Source organism: Cuculus canorus, chromosome 2 (assembly GCF_017976375.1).
Source record: "Cuculus canorus isolate bCucCan1 chromosome 2, bCucCan1.pri, whole genome shotgun sequence".
NCBI classification, from domain to species: Eukaryota; Metazoa; Chordata; class Aves; order Cuculiformes; family Cuculidae; genus Cuculus; species Cuculus canorus.
Window position 1 is genome coordinate 114,944,574 of NC_071402.1, and position 18,996 is coordinate 114,963,569.

At 38.1% G+C, this 18,996-nt stretch overlaps 1 protein-coding gene across 3 annotated transcripts in view; it reads right to left on the reverse strand.

Annotated features, from left to right (window-relative positions):
* CPNE4 (copine 4) overlaps nucleotides 1–18,996 on the reverse strand; it is a 229,275-nt gene that overhangs the window by 92,079 nt on the left and 118,200 nt on the right. For all 3 annotated transcript variants that reach the window (XM_054058280.1, XM_054058281.1, XM_054058279.1), the window contains exons 4-7: nucleotides 11,409–11,480; nucleotides 8,730–8,804; nucleotides 2,820–2,903; nucleotides 1,786–1,875 (exon numbers count right to left, since the gene is read on the reverse strand). In XM_054058280.1, coding sequence (XP_053914255.1) covers nucleotides 1,786–1,875; nucleotides 2,820–2,903; nucleotides 8,730–8,804; nucleotides 11,409–11,480 — 321 coding nt within the window. The remainder of the gene's footprint in view (nucleotides 1–1,785; nucleotides 1,876–2,819; nucleotides 2,904–8,729; nucleotides 8,805–11,408; nucleotides 11,481–18,996) is intronic.

Genomic DNA, 18,996 nt, shown 5'->3' on the forward strand with positions numbered 1-18,996 from the left:
CAGTCAAGGAGTCAGAGGGGCAATGGAGGCCCCAAACTTGGCAGTGCTCCTTGTCCTTGACAGTCCTTTGAGTCAGTCACATTAATACCTCTTGAGGGTAGCTGCTCTTTTTATTTTTCTCTTTTCCTCTCCTGGAGATCTATATTGGTTATACAACACAGAGTAATTTGCTTCTCTTCTGTGTTGTGGGCAACTAACTTGTAGATGTTGGATCTACCCAGGAAATTTATAAAATTGCAGCCTCCCAAGATAATAAAGTCATTATCCTGACACTTCACATCACTATCATCCTACACATGCTACAATAAATAACTCCTTAACATTCCTTCATTTGCATTAGAAATCCTCTTTAGCCAATACTGTTAATTTTGCTTGCAGTTCAAAATGGAGGCTGTTCTCTCCCTACATATCATTCTCTATTTCACGTGCTACAACTCTCTTCCAATCTCACCGGACATGCCAAATACAACTGGTTTAACCAGTTACTAACTAAAGGGTAGATGGAAAGATCTTTTACTTCTTTTACTTCCCTGTAGTACCTGAAGCACCAAATTTTCTTACCAGCATCTCAGATGCATGTTACAAATGCACTGATCTGTCTTCCTAGTTTCCTGTGCTCATCTACTTAATCCTTCCTTTTTCCTTGCTACATCTCTCATTCTTTACCAAACTTCCTCAATCTTTTGGTACTTCTTCTGCCCTTGGACTCATCTTGTTTGCCCAACAGGGACACAAATAATATATAAAGGTAATCATTCATCCTTGTGTCTTCCTCATGCATCCCCAATATACATTACATATACATACAAGCATATACATACAAACATATACATACAAACACAGTGTTGGTACCACTGCTGTTCCATAAAAACAGTGTCAATTTTCTGAACTTACAAATTACAATCCGCACCATCAGTATAAATCCACGCATTCATAAGTCTCCTTTTTATCCTTTCCACCCATTTGTGATACACATTATAAAATGTAGACACCAGGCATTTTATTTTTCCTATCTGCATAGCACATCCTGCAGTATGTAATTGGTGAAAAATGACAATACCCATTCTAAAGGTTTGTGCAGCTATAATGATGAAAGCAGAAAGGTTTGCAGGGACAATGAAAAATTATTAGCAGACAATTTGGAATGGTAAGAAAAAATAGAAAAGAAATACTTTCAGAGGCTGAATAGACACTCTTCTTTTAACATTTTTAAGTTTAGTATTAACCTTAAACCTAACTAAAAGACATGAACAATTGGATCGAGCCTTGATTGAACCCAAACTAGCCACAAAAAGATGTCAGTCTTCAAGCTGACTAGTAACATGGTCATTACTATAGTGCATGCCTTTCTGTAGCCATCTTGTTCTTAAAATACAATAACAGATCCCATAATTCAGTGTTTCTGTTACACAGGGTCTCCAGATATAAAAGCGAGGAAATACTAGTTGAAATGGTGGCAGGGCTGCCACTTCCCTTGGGTACACTTCCACCAGCTAAATGATGCTGTGTTCAAATTATCTCACTGATTGGCAAAAACAGCCCATCATTTTTTGAGGTTACTATAAGAAGTACAGAGCATAATCTACTGATTACAGTGGATTACTGCTACTCTGCAACCTTAATTTGATTGTGGTAATCATAAAGCAGATGTATGATCATCTTTTCCATCAAAGAAGAGGGCACTGCAGAGCAGCAATGTTCAGTTGAAGAAGTAAAGTGAAAAAGGGAGACAAAGTTTTGTTTTTGATGAGTAAAGCTATTAAAAAAGTAGGAATGACTTCTGACCTTTAGCCTGCGGTCCTGGTCTCCACTGCACAGAGAATTCACAGACACTTTAAAGGTCTTCCAGGCTGGGTTTAAGTTATTCATCACAACCTGTGAGTGAAAAGAAAGGAAGGGAACCCTTAACATTTGCACATCTCCAAAGAGAATGCTAACAAGAACCACAATTCTCAATACTGTACACTCATGAAAAAAGAGAAGAAAGAAGAGCTCAGCTGGAGGTTTGCAGAACAACATACATGGGCTAAGTGCCCTTGAGCAACCTGCAGTTTGCAATACTCCTCCACTACAAAGCTCCAAAAAGGAGTATAAGTGCCTTATACAAACTGTACAAAGATCCGTACGAGGATCATGCTACAGCGATTGTCCCAGCACTGCCATGCCTCAGCTGGAGCACAACTCGCAAGGGAAAGGTTGTGGAATACATCCCTGATTGGGAGCCGTGGAAGAAACGCACAAATGGGCAAGATGGGCTGCATCAATTTACAGACACATAGTCTGCCTTGCCAGCAAGACTTTGTGGGATCCCTAATAGACAGGCTCATAATCCTGAATACCTGCCACAGCTCCATCCTGTACAGCTAAATGCTGCTTTTTAAGACAGTGCCAGTCATTATCATGGACACGGTAATGACAATGGGGCACAGGAAACAAATATAAAGCATCCAGATTACAAGTCTCTTTTGCACCAGCAACCTGGGAGGAGGTGGAGAAGATGCAACATAGTATTAATAAGGAAAATATGCTACTCTCCGTAGCACGGTTTGCGCTAAATAAAATACGTAAAACTCCAGACCTTCAAGCAGAACATCTGCCAGTTTAATTAAAATTGGATCTTTGGCTTCGGCATCATCTCCCCTTACTCTCGTGTGCCTAAGTCAAGACTTGATACCTATTAGTCAATAATTACACAAGAGAGAGAATTATTTTTCAATATGGGTGCTTGGAATACCCTTTGTGACATGGAAAGCATAAACTATTCCTCCTGACAGTCCACTTGTGTCCTTAGAATGGACAAATCCAACCTTACTCCTTACCTCAGTCCTGTGAACAAGTTGTTGGGTTGCATCATCATTCATCCGGAAAATCTCCAGGAAAGGATCAGATTTGCTGAAAAAATCCTAAAATAAAATACAGGATAGGTTACTCTTGAGACTTCTTTTTCTTTGAGCTTTTCAGGCACATTGCACTGCTGCTTCCCAGACTGCTAATGAAAAAGGAAAGCCAATGTGATTTTAGTGAGACCTCTTTGTGTCTCTCAGCTATATTTCATTCTTGTCTTTGTCCCACAAGGACTTCCATGGCACTGCTGCTGTTCTCAGTTTGACTATTTAATCACGGCAGGTAGAATTGTAAAATGCCATTTTACAGCCGTTTCCCTTCTTACAATCAGTCCAGATTTCTGAGCTTTAGCACCTTCACCCACCCAGCTTGTTTCCTTCTGTCTCCATACCTGTTTGTTCTTTTGACATCAGTTTTATCACGCAAAGCCTTTTAAAGCACATTCTGCTGTGAGGTTAACTCCACACTAATGGTCCATCCTCTCTAACGAGAAGTTAACTGCCCAAGACATGGTGCTGCTACCAGCTAACACAAGTACTGGCAAAAGCGCTTAGAGGAGGTTAGAGAAGCAAGACCTCTTCATGACGTCCTTGCTGTGATGACAAATAGAGCAGGGGAATACAGAAAATTACCTGATATCTCTACAAGAATTGAGGTTCACATACTCACTGCACTGAAGAACACCTTCCTCTAGTCTTGCATCCAGCTAACAACCCTGAGCATTCTTAAACAAACAAAAATTAAATTATGGGAAGCTGGCTAATTCAAATTTCTAACTGTGCAATGCTGCAACAGCAGAATTCAAATGGACTCAGATAATTTTCTGCAGTTTCAGCTCCCTTGTTTGTTTTCTTCTTCAAAAGAGCCACATGATAAGAGCCACATGGTAAGAGCCACATGATTTAGACTGGACATTAGGAAGAATTTCTTCACCATGAGAGTGGTGAGACACTGGCACAGGTTGCCCAGGGAGGCTGTGGATGTCCCATTCCTGGAGGTGTTCAAGGCCAAGTTGGATGGGGCCTTGGGGAGCCTGATCTAGTGGGATGCCTGTGCCCATGGTAGGGGGGGTTGGAACTAGATGATCTTTAAGGTCCCTTCCAACTCTAACTGTACTATGATACTATGATAACTTTGTGTATATGAATATTATTCTTCTCTATAGGCCACATTCAAACCCACAGATCTCCACATAAGTTTGGGGAAGTGAGGAATTCTGTACACTCTCGCAGTGTTTCTATAAAATTGTTAGTGTAAAAACGACTGTAATAGGCATTGTTCTATGATTTTTCTCCTCACTAGATGCCTACTACACTTACTTTTGACTAGCTGGATAGCTGCTGGGATGGATCATCTTTGGATAAGATGCTAGCCAAAGTCTGGACACGTCATTTTGGTCAAATTTGTCTTTAGGCTATTTTTACAATTACACAATTGCAAAACAAGGAAAGAAATTACGGCTTTAAAAAGGGACACATGAATTTGAATGTCTGGAGAAGGAAGTGACTCCCTAGGGACCATGAAGCCTTGGGCAAGGCTCAAGCAACTTAAAATCTTTCCCATGTCCTAAAGACTACCTATCAATGTCATGTTCAGAGTGCTATTCCACGAATGATCTGTTTCTTCTCCTACTAGAGTAAAGGTAATGGTACGTTTAGAAACTGATACAAAGCACTTGCATATGTATTTCTTAAATCTTACAATGTGGAGCTCTTAATAGAAAAGACGTATGTTTGCCTGTTTGTTCCAATTACATGGTTACAGGATATTTAGTGTAATAGTGTGTAGAACCAGCACAAACCCAAAGACGTCTGTGACTCCAGAGTTTGCCTCAAGGTCCTGATGTAATTTACTATCTGCAGTCCATTCCACACTTGAAACTGCTAGTATATAGAGGGCTTTGGTTGATCACATTCTACCAGGTTACTATTGCATAGCAAAGAGAACGAGTAGAGCTGGTCTAATTGTAGTGACACCAAAATCCAGAGTGCATAGGTTTAAAAAAGACACCCTCTTCTCATACATAAGTATACTGACTGAAGATGAGTAAAAGCTTGATGTTAACAGATTCTTTATCAAATGCGACTTTGATAAACAGTTATCTGAAACAAAACACCTCAAAATGGTATATCCAAAGAATGCACCCTGTAGTGCAGAAAAATTCAGAAGGGAAATGAGGATTTTGAGTAAGACTCAAAATATAGTACCTTGCTCAGCTGAGTCTCATGAAAGCTGAAACAGCAAATCAGCACAAGTGACATAAAGTTTAATACCTGTTTTTAACTTCCAAGGCAATATCACCTAAATGGAAATATTTTAATGCTATGTGATAGCTTGTATCACACCTCCTTCAATGCAATAACAAATACTAATTTCTTTCAGAAAGAAGGCACAAAAAAAAAAATCCTTCAATACTGAAGATGCTTCGTAACAACTCAAAAGTGATATGCTGAAAAAACATTTTATATCATCTCTTCTAATGTTTTCAAAGCTTTTTGATTGATATGCTGAATCTAAAAGTCTTGTATTTCCTCCTAAGAACACGCTCTGAAAGAAGAATAGCAGCAATAGAGGTTTAATATTTTAGTATTTTAAAAATGTTTAAATAATTAATATAATTCATTTGCTAGTGGTATAATGCACACTGTTCTTTCACTATGTGCGGAGGTTACAAAGCCATAACATGAGTCTGTGAAATAAACTTTAAAAAACTACCTCATTTTCTCTGCACCTGCTTTGACATCTATTAGTACATTAATCTTCAGAGCATGACACTTGTCAAAATTCAGGTTTGGGGGTCAAGTCAAAGGTCACTCAGAAAAGGGCAAACATAACTAAAAGACATAAATAATTTTGAAAATTCTTCAGCAGCGAGACATAACATTTACAGATTTTTTTTTTTTTAGTAGTTTAGTAGCAGGGAAATATATAAAAAGCAGTATTAGCTTGTGTTTTGCAGACATTTGCTGGAAAACCTTTCCCAAGCAATGATAACTGCCTCTCAGAATAGAAAAAGCAGTTTGCCTGCCTCAGAGCTCATAGTTTATTATAGCTATCATAAAAATGTAGCTGCTTGTTATGTTAATTGTGACACAGCTATTAATGCAATACAACCTTTCCTAAAGTTATTGTTCCGCTGTGAAGTGTTCTCAGTGGATCTCTTGAAACAAAGATGTGCCATCTGAGCTGACTGGACTTCAATAAAACATGAAAATGCAGTTATACTTTCCCAACAAGCACTGCAATAAAAAAATATAACCTTTATCTCTGCAAAGTCAGTTAACTAAAGGAAACTTTCATGCCTGTGACGAACAATTCTTTACTGAATGTTTCAGCCATCATAACAGAAAAGATTGAGTAGACTTTACTTGTTTTATGGCCTCTCTAGAACTCCTGAAGTTTTATGAGGAGGGGGGTTAAAAAAAAAAAAACCAAAACACCACCAACAAACATATACTGTCTGTGTATGAAGACAACAAATTTTGTTCAATCTGCCAAAAGTCTCTTGTTCATGCGTTTTTCCTTAGTGGAGGAAACTCATATATTTAAGGGTCACATTTCAAGAATTTCAAGAATTTTTTCTTTAAAAAGGGAAGAAAAACATTCGAGATACCACTGATGGTAAGGGATGGAAAGAACTTCCTTTTTATAATCCTTAAAACACATCCTGAACCTCTTTCCACCCCTTCCTTCATCCCCAAGTTGTGAGACATTTGGATTCAATTGGTCTTCTGCTACCCCTGCAGCCAGCAGTGCAGGAACACCTGGGGTTACAGAAGTGACCCAGGGTAGCAGAGCACGAATGATTGCTCCCACAGGTTTCCTTTGTCTTTCAGGAGACTCTCAGGCCAGTTCAGCTCTCAGTTTGCTTCTCTGATGTTACACCTCTACTCAGGTCTTCACTCTTTTGAGCAGGGAGAGGCATGCAAAGCTGCGCTTAGATCACAAGATGGGCTCTTCTCAACTCTCTGATGTGGTTTTTTGGACCTTTATGTGACATTGAGGCACTCATGCTTTCTCACCAAGGGCTGAACTATAACATTTAAACAATTTCTGACTTTAATAACAATTACAAACAGTGCCTTCCATCTACTGATGTGAAAGTTCATTATAAGCCATAACAAAAGCCCTAGCCTTCTCTTTTAAACAAGCCAAGGTTCAGCCAGGTTTAGAGCTACGTCTCTAGCTGTAGGAAATTGAAAGACTTCTTTCAACTGTAACAGGCATTCTGTGATTTTCATCAGCCGAAGACAGTTTGATTCACATAACATATGATGAGTCACTGCCTGAGTTGCAGACTGCACCATTCAGGAATTTTTTATTAGATGAAGCCAACTTTGACTGGACATGTTAAAATGGTAAGGATGACACATGTCCAATGTTCTTGCAATATTTAAGAATGATCCTCCTTAATTTATCTCCATAAAATGTTTCAGCTGCTCTCTAAAGCTATTGTCCTGACAACATTCACTTGGCTCAGAGGTACACTCTGGTGGTATCCTTTTAATTTATACTACGAAGAGCTATAAGTAATCATAATACCTACACCAGATTACATTTCAAATTTGTGGAAAAGGAATGACCAAATGAAGTCTTATAATGTCAGACTTTTCCTTTCATTTTTCTAGAACTAACAGTATGTGGAACAGGAAGAAACTTGTATAAAACTTTGGAAACTGAGTCTAAAGAAGTCTGTCTAAAAAGAGGTTGTTAAGTCTACACTTTGACACCTGAATAAATTGCATGATTCAGAAACACTAATACTCCAGTAGCTCTGAAGGACAACGTAATTAATCTTTCAGATGAGAAGCAAATTAAGGTCCTGATCATTTGTGATTATTAAGGATCCTGAGCACAGTAATGTTGTTTACCTATATATTCTAAATAAATTCTGATATCATTAATCTTTCTGAGTACTTTCTGCTTTTCTGCGTTTTCCTAGCAGCTTCAACTGAAAAATATTATTCATGAGTTTTGGCCTTCTTTTGAAAATCTAATGTATGTATCCAAAAATATTCTCACTGATTTGACTTTAAACTACTCACATGTTAAATGTTTAGCACATGCTTAGAGCATTAGAAGCATAGAATTTTCTTTATTGTTACCATATGGTTCTAATTGGAAGCAGCTTTATATATAGGAGGACACTATAGAGTAATGGTAGATATTGTGATCAAGTACAATTGTAATTTTCTGATCTTCGATTACATGTAAAGATATACTGTATAAAGAGGGTCATAGTCTTAAGACAAAAATTACAAAGATATTCCCCAGACTACCTCAAATAATTATGTCTTCTATTACAGAGAAATAACAAAGAGTGTGCCTTTGTCTGTGTACTGCTTGAGGCACTTGTTATACATGTATCACTGAACAACAATGGATATTTTCAGAAAGTAGTTCTTATAATGAAGAGCAGTGTTTGAGTTAGGGGAGAGTTTTCTTATTAAAAATGGAAGAAGCTTTTAACAAATAGTCAAGAGTGTTTTTCTCAAATTCTAGCTACGTTTTGTTGAACAAAATGTATATCATAATTAATGTACTATGAAGTTTTCTAGCTTTATTTTAAGATGCTTACTTCAACTATCTTTGGCTACTTATAGAAAGCTCTCTTCTCTAAGCACTTCTGATCTGTGGCATTTTAAATAATTAAATTGTCTTGGTTATAGCACAATTAAATTGTCTTGGTTTTAATTAGATTCCCTTGAGTTTTGTTTTTTTAATTACTTTGCAACTTGAGGAAGTCCTCATTGTGAACATTCATCTGAAATATGTGATGTGTTTAATGATATAAGGCAAAAAAATATCTGTCAGGGAAAATCTCATTAAATTATATTTACAGGAATTCTTACATCTTTCAGTAAGGTTAATATCAAGCAGCTTACCTTGTCATCCAATTTCCGTGCACTGAATGAAAGTTCAACGTAGTCATCATTACCAGACAATTCCTCAGCAATCACCTAAATGGAAAGCTACATTTGAGTTTTGCATGGTGTCATGAAAGGGGAGAAAGATGCCATTTTCCACTGTGAAGACTGTAGACCCCATTAGGAAACTGAACTGTGGTACAAGTTAAATGTTCCTCTCTGCAATCAGGAAGGGCTAAGAACGTTCAGTGCATCCCTTGTTCAGCTGGTGGGTGGCACCTTGTTAAGCCTACAAACCTGAATCACATTGTATCATGTGACTATGACTTTTCAGTCAACTGTCAACCCACAGAACTCAACATCTATGAGGGATCCCTTTCCTCTGACCAAATACTTTTCCTTAGATAGGCTAATGGAAAATTCCACAGTTTCACATTGTCCAAACCAACATAAAGCAATAAAATGTATCATTTAGGTCTAAAGCTTAGGCTATTTTTATGCTACTTCGTCATTAATTGACAAGCTAAATGGAAAAAGAAGTTAAGTTCACCTATCATTAGTTGCCATGAATGGCACATTTACAGTAGAAGAGTTCTCCTGGCATAGTTTTTCTGCAAAAGCTATAATGGCAAAACCATTTAGGGTAGACTGAGTCAGAAGAAAGTAACACTAAAATAATGTAGTGTGATTCTCTCAGATGGTGTAAGCTATGCTGATAATAATGCCAGTCACCGTGCTATGCAAGTTGTTAAAAAAAAACCCTAAACCAATAAAGACAACCAAAACAGCCTTCCTGACCAGGCAGGCTGTTTGCTTCAGTGGAGAGAAGATATTAACCAAACCTAGGATATTCTGCTAAAAAATGTTCTCTGAAACAAACCATGTTATATTCTATTTGACAGTAATAAAATCTTTCCCTGTTGTAGATATTCTCTTCAGAGATTAAATTGTCCCAAAGAACCTATTTTCTGGGTGTTTCATACCCAGGAGCACACACTTGGCAGCTACGTCAGCTCCCATCCAGGCTCAGACCATCTCCACCACACAGAACCCAGGTCCTCAGAGAGCCGCCAGGACACCCTAACTATTCCTCAAACCAGCTGAAGGCTGATGAGGTCAGAGCACTGCAGTGCAGGATGCTTTCACTGCCCAGATGGATTACATCCACTGCTTTTCCTGTGTCCACTGATGTGATTACCCCATCATGAAAAAACACTAGGCTGGTCAGGAAGGACTTGTCTCTGGTGAAGCCGCACTAATCATCTCCCCATCCTCCATGTGCTTTAGCACAGCTTCTAGGCCAATATGTTCCATGATATTCCCAGGCACAGAAGTGAGGCTGACAGATCAGTAGTTCCCAGGGTCATCTTTTCTACCCTTTTAAAAAATGGGCAAAATGTTGCCCTTCATCCAGTCACCAGAGACTTCTCCTGACTGCCATGAGTTCTCAAATATCAAAGAGTGGCTCAGCCAATTCCCCCAGGACTCTGGAGGGCATCTTTTCAGGTCCTATAGACTTATATGCATTCAGGTTCCTCAAGTGGTCACAAACTTGATCTACCCCTAGAGTGGGAGGGGCTATATCCCCCTGGTCCCTTTCTTGTTGTCCGTTGACACAGGAGAGGTGAGGAATGCCGTTGTCAGTGAAGACCGAGGTAAAAAAGTATCTCAGACTTCTCCTTGTCTGTTGATATAAGGTCACCTCTTTCCTTCATTAGCAAGCAAAACACTCTCCTGGTTCTATTCAGCCAACAAAGCGGGGAATTCCTTTCCAACCCTAGATCAAAAACGAGTTTCACCTCATGCGTTTAAGCAAATCCCTTCCCAGCCAGACACTAAAGATGACACCTGAGAAACACATTTCCTGGGCTCTCAGAAAGCATTAATTCTCAGTCTGCTATCTCTTCTGTGGCTGAAGGCTGAAGACAAAATCCAAAAAGTCAAGCCAAATGAAACCCATCTGGCTTACTACACATCAAGGAAAAAAATCCTTCTCAACCCCATGAGGCAACAGAGCAGAGATCCCCAAAGCAGAATATTTTATTATAATCTCTGTCTTAATGCAGAGATGCAAATGTCACAAGCATGTGAGGTTCAGTGCAGACAAGCTTAGTCTTCCAAACAAGCCAGCAAAGAGAAAGATGAAAGAGAGGTAGCACACTGATTTTCAGATTTCAAGGCACACACGGGGCTGCTATAACTATCCAGTCCGTAACTGTATTACAAAACAGCTAAAATACCTAATCTCATCAGACTTCTGCATTTGGTGTTGCTAAGTACAGGCGTGTGTGTGTTTTCTGAGTTGCTGGGGTTTTTTTTAGAAACTGGAAAAAGCCCAAAGGCTCAGAAAGATCAGACTCCTACACGTGTCAAAGCAGGTCAAACTGAATTTCTGAAGGTTCTAGAGCTTCAACTACAAGTAATCAAGCAGCACAACTTTCCTGCTGTCATCTAAATACCTCAAAAATAGTAGTAAATATTGTGACTTTTGTACAAATCATACATTATTTGTTGCTATTTCCTTACAACAAGCATTTGTCAGAAACAGTACAAGTAGTATATTAAATAAACAACTTAAATACATTCCTCAATCAAAGGTTGTTCTGGTTACTTAGCAGGATGCTTTATAAGGAGATTTAGTGACATTAGACATTTCTAAAAAATAGGAAAATAAGAGTGTATTTAAGATTGACTTACTGTTATAGATGACTTTCCTGCTGTGTTCCCATGTTTGAGTAAAGACTTGGAGAGTTTCCTCTGAGACACAATCTGTACAAAAACAAAAACAAAGGGAAAAAATTAGAATCTGAGTTGCACCAGATGCTACACAGATAGTGAGCAAAAGATTGCTTCTGCTGGAAACAATTCTTTCCCCCATCCAACATGACTTGGACAACTTCATCCAGATGGCTAATATATAGCACTTCAAATAAAATATTCACAAATAGACATCTTTGGCAAGACATGCAGAAAGATTAGTAGTAAGAGCGGCAACCATCAAGGAAAAAGAATGGCTCCAGACCCTTCATTAGAGTCCTGAGTATCATGCACATTTCAGCAATAAACCACATCCACGGGTAATGGCCAGAGCCGGAGGAGCGTGAGTGAAGCAATGTCATGCCCAGTCAGAAAAAGGTGCTGTAAGACAGGAGTGAATATGATGTATATTTTAACTTAACATCACTATTGGGAAACATGTGTCCTGTCTATCAATTTGCTGAACTGAACAAAAGAGCAAAAGCGGCAGCTTGAATTATCCTCGGCTACTTTAATGATGGAGGCAGTAGTACAGAAGCAAGTTTTAAATGGGCTGTAAACGTGAGATAGGAGAACCATCTCACGGCTGGACAGGACACCCAGAATCACATTGTCCATTTTCTCCACACTAATGCAAGACTAGATACACCCGGGTCAGCTGTTCCTGACATGTGTGTGTTTAATAAGTTCTTAAAGATATCCAGAGATAGAGGGAACCACCCTCCTCTGGCAATTTATTCTCCTTACTCTAAATATATTTTCCTGACAGCTAACCCAATTCTCTGCAGTTTAAGCCCATTGTTTCTGTCCAGTGCTCTGTGAATAAGTAAGATGAATTTTTTCCTTTCCTCATTCAGGCAATCTTTATCTGAAGACTGATATTAACTCTCCAGTCTTCTTTAGACTACAGATCCTAAGTTTATCCCATCTTTCCTTTCTGACCAAATTTTCTAGCCCTCAAACCATTCTCACTGCTGTGTGCCGAGTTCCCATGGACTGGCTGATGTCTGGCTCTTATAATAATATTCAAAGTGGACATAATATTCCATGGTTTTCCTATGCAAGAAGAGCCCCTCATGCCTAGCAAGCTGTGCTGCTGATATATACTCCAGAATTGCACTCGGCTTGTTTTAAGAACATCGTGATATTGTTAACTAATGATCATTTTATGACCATACCAGATTGCCAGCTGTTTTGTACCCTGCAGTTTTTCAGCTGGCTATTACTTAAGTGAATAATTTAACACATCCTTTTTGGACTGCCTTCCATAAATCAGCCTGCTGCCATCATCTCACTCACTTTTCCAAATTAACTTTTGTATTTCACCACTAACACTGGCCAGTGGCAAAAAACAAAGAGTACAGGTAAGATGACCAGGGTTCAGATGTCCTTTTTCTACCCTAGGAGCTTGGAAAGATTGTTTGTTGTGACCCTTTAAGTCAGCCATACCTCTGTTCTCTTGCCAATTAAAAAGGTTCAAATAAAAAATCATTGTGCTACTGTGAACTGTGAGGTGTAATTTTAAAAACTTGAGTTTTTAAACTTCTTTAAAACTTGTTTGAGTTTTTAAATAAGTTTAAACCTCATATGAGTTTTAACCTCATATGAGGTTTAAACCTCATTTTTAAACCTCATATGAGAGGTAATACAGAAATTTTCTCACCCTCCCCAAGATGCACACAGAATTTTGTATAATACATTAAGGTCTTCCACTGAAAGCTGTGGGTACTGTGTACTAAAACCTTTTTCAGCTACATTACATATATATACCCCCAGTAAGAGAAAGAACTTGGGAACCTGTCCTTCAGCTAGCCTCCCTCAAAACCAGCAGGACTTCTCCCTATCAGCTATCCGAATTTCTATAGCTCCCTTTACTGCTTTGGAAAGTGCCCCGCTTTCAAAGGCATTGGGCAGACAGAAACCTGATGCTGGTGAGCTCCCATGCAGGTGGCAAATAAGACTGCTTGCAGTTTCAGAGAAGATAATACATTCTGACATTCCCATTAGAGGATCGCATTAATAAGACTCCCTCCCTAAGCCATTAGCATCACTGTGACATAGTAAGTACTCTGCATATGTAAATACATGTAGTTGGGTGCAATCATTTACCAGTTATTAATTAAGTGGCCAGTAAAATGGATCCTCCATCTGGCAACAATGTGGCAACACAATTGTCTCTATTTATCAAATACACAACCACCTCAACAGAACATCATCTCGATTAGATTTCTGGTCTGCAGTATTAAGGGATATCAGCTCTGAGGAAAGACGGGTGTGGGAAATTCCCTTGAGGATGATCTAAATCTACCTTATTACATACAAGCCCAAATGGGTTAAGAACAGATCTGAACAGATGCTCTATACTGCTGTAATTAAACCTGGATTCATATGTTGTCCTTTGATCCTATTTCCAATTTAAAATATATAAAAGGTGGTTCACTTTTTTATTTTAAAAGTATGAACAGATGCAATTCTTTGGAGAAAAGCACTGAGGCACTGACACCAGATGTACACAGTGCATTGCTCAGCAGTCACTTAGAGACAAGGACTCTGACGAAGATTTGCTCTCTCCTACATCTAAGTCATGACTAATCAGCAGTGTTTAAGATGAGCTGTGAAATATAATGACCCATTTCACCTGGCTTGTATAAGAACCTTTTGAAATAGATTTCTCTGTATGGTCCTTCCTTAGCCAAATATAGGCATAACTTTCAATAATATCATATGGAATTCCCAATGCCTATAAATCAAACTAATGAGAAATTTCTATATCGTTTTAAACCTAGTGATTTAGTATTGGCAGGAACAGATTAATCCCATATATCATACTAAGAAGTTCTGTTTACATTGACAGCTGGAGCTGGTTCAAGTTCTTCCAATAGCATTCATATGGGAGAAAGCATGTATGGGTTCCCTTAATTGCTGCCACACATTAACTCAGTTTTCTGAGGACCTCCCTCGAGCCAGAGGCCTGATGGTCACACTCCACATTTCCTCTGGGATCAGAAAGCAGTGTGGGTTTTGTTTATTTACTTGCTTCAATTAAATTGGCTTGCATAATCTCTAACTCTGGACATAATACAAACATTCTTTTGTAAAAGGCTTCTTGAAACATTCACGGATATTTGCCATAGGTCCTTTTCTATTTATTTTGTCTTTTCTATGGCACTGGGCTTCTATTAACTCTTGTGGAATGCGAATCACTGGTCTCCCATTTGACAGAATCAAGGACTGGGCAAATACTCTGCTTAGTGACCTGTAAGAGTGTACACAACATAGTTTCATGGTTACAAAACCAGAAGATTAGGATAATTTTAAATACCCCCTTCAATGTCTGAAATTTTTTATTCAGACTGGTCTCTTCTGCCCACTGGACTTACAGGAACCCCAAATTTAGTTGTTTAGACGTGAAAAGAGACCAGACAGTAAGTAGATGCCAGTGGCATTACTCCACTTTCATGAAAAAAAGGTTTTGAGGATGATTTCACCCCTTCACAGACACCAAGAAATCTCTACAAGAGAACAAATTCAGACGTATATGTCCATAATGAAGGAAATTTAATTCTATCTGCTCACAGAATTCCTGTTTCTTGGTAGAGCCAGTTTTATTGCTGTAATCATCCTCCCCATACATATGATGCTTTCTGCACCATACTCACCGTTCTTTAAGATTTCTTTTGTTCCCTGTAGTATTGAGCAGCTCACAGGCTATTTACGGCTGAATTATACCCCTCCCTGTCTTTGTTAAAGATCTGTACCTCAAAATAGCCAATCAAAACAGGCCACTGAGAAAAAAAAATGATATCCCTATCACAAGATGCAATAATATTATTAGGGGAAATAGCTTATCAATAGCAAAAAAGGTCTTTGAATTTAATTAGTATGTCGTGTAGCAGCTCTTTTATAATTAGTCATAATAAGAACTCATTATAATGGCAACCCAAATTTTAAATTACTTTTCTAAAGACTGCTACAGTTTTCTGTACAAAAAGATAAAGTTTATAAAACAGCAGTAAGAACTATACAAGTAATTCCATTAACTTTGACTGGCAAGAATCACCTAGAACAGAACATCTTACAGCTTGAGAGATCATGCTGCAATGGCAAATGAAGTTTCCTGGAGACAACTGAGATGTTTAAATGGTCAGGTAAAGTTAGGGCAGAGAGTAGTGTTACTGATTTTCTTGTGCTCTGAGTCAGCCCTGCAGAAAATGACATTCATATCTAATAAAGTACATTATTCATTCCACTAATTAATTGAGCAACTTCCTTTGGAGGAGATCAAAGGGCAAGTATTTAAAGCTATTTAGATACCTAAGGAGGCATAGAGCCGTCTAATGAGATTTAGGGACTCAAAAAATTAGTCCTATGTCATCTGCACCACAGAAGCAGTCGATGGACTATTAAACAAATATTCTTATACAGACTATCACAAATTAATTAATTCAGGTGCAATCATGGCTCTTTTAGCCTTTCTCCAGTTCAAGAGCAAGGGGATTTACAATGGCAGAAACTGAACTATTCAGTCAACATTTTCAATTGTGTAATCTGCTAATGGCACATATTATTAAAAGCACACAAGAAACAATAATACTCAGAGAGAAGGAATACTTTCAATATAATTTGTACACAAATGCATGTATGGGAAATACTGAATCTCTAAATAATACTTGAAAAGGTTCTTGACAGGAAAAGATGTCAAGGTTTTTTCACTCATGCTACTTTCTGCAGGTTTTTTCACTCATGATACTAGTTGGGCAAGTAAGGGAGTTGTGAATTTTAACAACATTTTAACGCTTCTGTAAATTAAAAGAAACAAAATAAGGAATGGGACCACAAATTTGAAAATGGCAAAGACCAGTTGTGGTAAGTAATGAAAGAAAAGCCACAAAGGCTATTGCCACAATGCAGAGCTGATATGGTTCACAACATTTAAGAAATAACAACTGTACTGGTTCCTATAATTTAATGATATTGCAGGCACAGCTCAGCAGTAATCACGAATGTCTTGGCAATGTAGGTTTGTTTAGTTCTTGTCAGAAAATGACTATTCATTGAAATAATCTTTGTGAATTCTTAAAGATCAGGCTGAGACTTCTGGGTGAAACTTCAGAAGAAAAAAGTGTTCCTAAGGCACCCTCCTAATACTTCATTCCTGTGTGGTTAAAAATTTATCTTTGGCTATTAAAAACTTTGAGCCCTTACCATACTAAGTGATGCAATCTCAACGCTTTATAAAGTACATGGAATATAAAACAGAAGAATTCCAATAAGAGAGCTTTAGAGAGGCTCAGAACACATGAAGACACATCAATAGAAAAGGACTTGGTTTGGCATTTTGCTGTCCAAGCTGAATACCATGAAAACTAGGCTATCAAATTTCTGACAGTGTTTGTCCATCTCAGATTTTATTTTCCATTGTTTTCTGACGGACAAAAACCCCCAAACCACAAAATAAAAAAAGTAATAAATCTAAGTCTTGCCCCTTGAAACAATCAATCGCCATTTTTGTAAGCAACCAAAAAGCAGCAGAAATACAAAACATTCAGTGATTTGATTGGGATTCAGCTGGAAGTGATTAGTCTGGGTGAGCGGAGCGCCTGAACACTTTGCCTAGGGATGGGGAAGAGGGAATCATAAATGGGAGAGAAAAGGGGAAGAATTCGCTCTTTTCAGTTACAGACAACATCTGTAAAACCAAAACCAAGGATAAACTGACTCATAGCATGTAAAGCCTCTATATGAAGGCAAGAGGTTACTTTTATATGGCAGTGCCCCAAAATGGCACTTCAATAATACTGCTTGTGATTTCAGTGCTTATCACTACAAAAATAAACAGGTGCCTCTGCTTACCAGCATCTATGCAAAGAACAGCAACTATTAAGAGTGAATAAAAGAGCTAGAAGGCTACCGGGCAGACGCACAGCCTGATGGAGCATCCCAAGCCAATTCTGTTCTAATGGAAAGCACAGTGCCATACCACTGCTTTATCCCAAAACTCCCATTCCAGAGGATGACATCTGTCATCTACAGCAGCAGCTCGGAAAGGCTGCTCCCTTCCCCTCAAAGCAAGAGCAGCTGTGGCTACATCATCCTTGCTTTGTTTACTTCAGATTTTCCACTTCAGACTTTTTTTGCCACTTGAAGGCTACTAGAAGTATCTGTACATGTTTCCTCATGACGTAGGAGTGAGGACTCATTATGCTCCTGCTTTTCTCTGGTCCTGCCAGATTCTGAATGGGACCGGACAAGCCCTTGCACAAACTGCTGTAATCTGTTTTGAGCAGCAGGTAGAACTAGAGACTCCATAGGTCCCCTCTGACTTTAACTATTTTATGATTTGAACAGGAAGAGCACACATTCCCAAATGTCTATGCTACCTCTTTGTGTGCCATTTCAAGTAAACTGCACTAAATTTTCACTGCAATTTCAGCTTTTCATTAGGCTCACCTGAAATGTACCTGCTGTTCTATCACAGTTTAGTCTCTTTTTTTCCAGCCTTACACAGGTTTCTCAATCATATCATCCTCAAACTTACTTCATGTGGGATGAAATTATCCAGACTGAGCCTTGAACTCAAGAATTAACAGATTTTGTCAGAACAAGCTGGTTGCCTGCTCAAATTCTGATAAGAAATGTCTCCCAGGTAGCAATTCATTGCAGAGATACCTAAAATTAGGGTAAAAACTAGAAATGTTAACTTTGCTAGGATTCATCTGTTCTTTTTATAGATATATTCCTAAACTACACCAAAGCCAAAGGTAAACTCCAAACAACTTCTTTCATATACACATCTGTATAAAGGATATTTCATGGTCTGTTGCATTTTAGAGAACAACACTTTTAAGTTGTTTTTTTTAAAAACTCTCATAATTTCACAAACATGCTTCAGATTCAGAATAATCTCTGGGAGGACAGTATAGCATCCTCACTTAAGTAGCTACTGTGTGACTGTACAATTTCACTGTTAAACAATGGTATTATTAAATATCAGTTTTACGCAGTTACTTAGAAATTATTTTAAAAATGAAAAATAATAACATATTTTTAAAATGCGTAGTTTTTAATGATGAATCTTAGCTTACCAATCAGCAATGCTACTTTACTTAAGTAATACAGCATGGACAGCTTAATTGGTTGGAGTATGATATACTCTCTTGATGTAAAGTTTCTTAAGAAATTCCATTTTATAAATGACATGGAATTGCAGACCTTATTTTAAGACGATGCTACTAATTGAGAAAAATTTGTTTGCACTTTCCACTTTAGTACTTTCTCTAATATTTCAGGGCTCTCTTGATTTAACTCGCATTCCAATTGCACAGAACATATTTGCTAACATTTTGCAAACTAGCACATTACCAGGACTCTGAATAAGTTGGGAAACTGGAATATAAAGAGTGTTTCTGAGTGGAAGGAACAGACTTTTAGTATTTAAAAAAACAACAAAAAATTCCCCCCAAAAACCTTGACTTAAACCTCCTCCCACTCAAACCATTCAAGAGATAATTTGGTATTGTTTTATTTG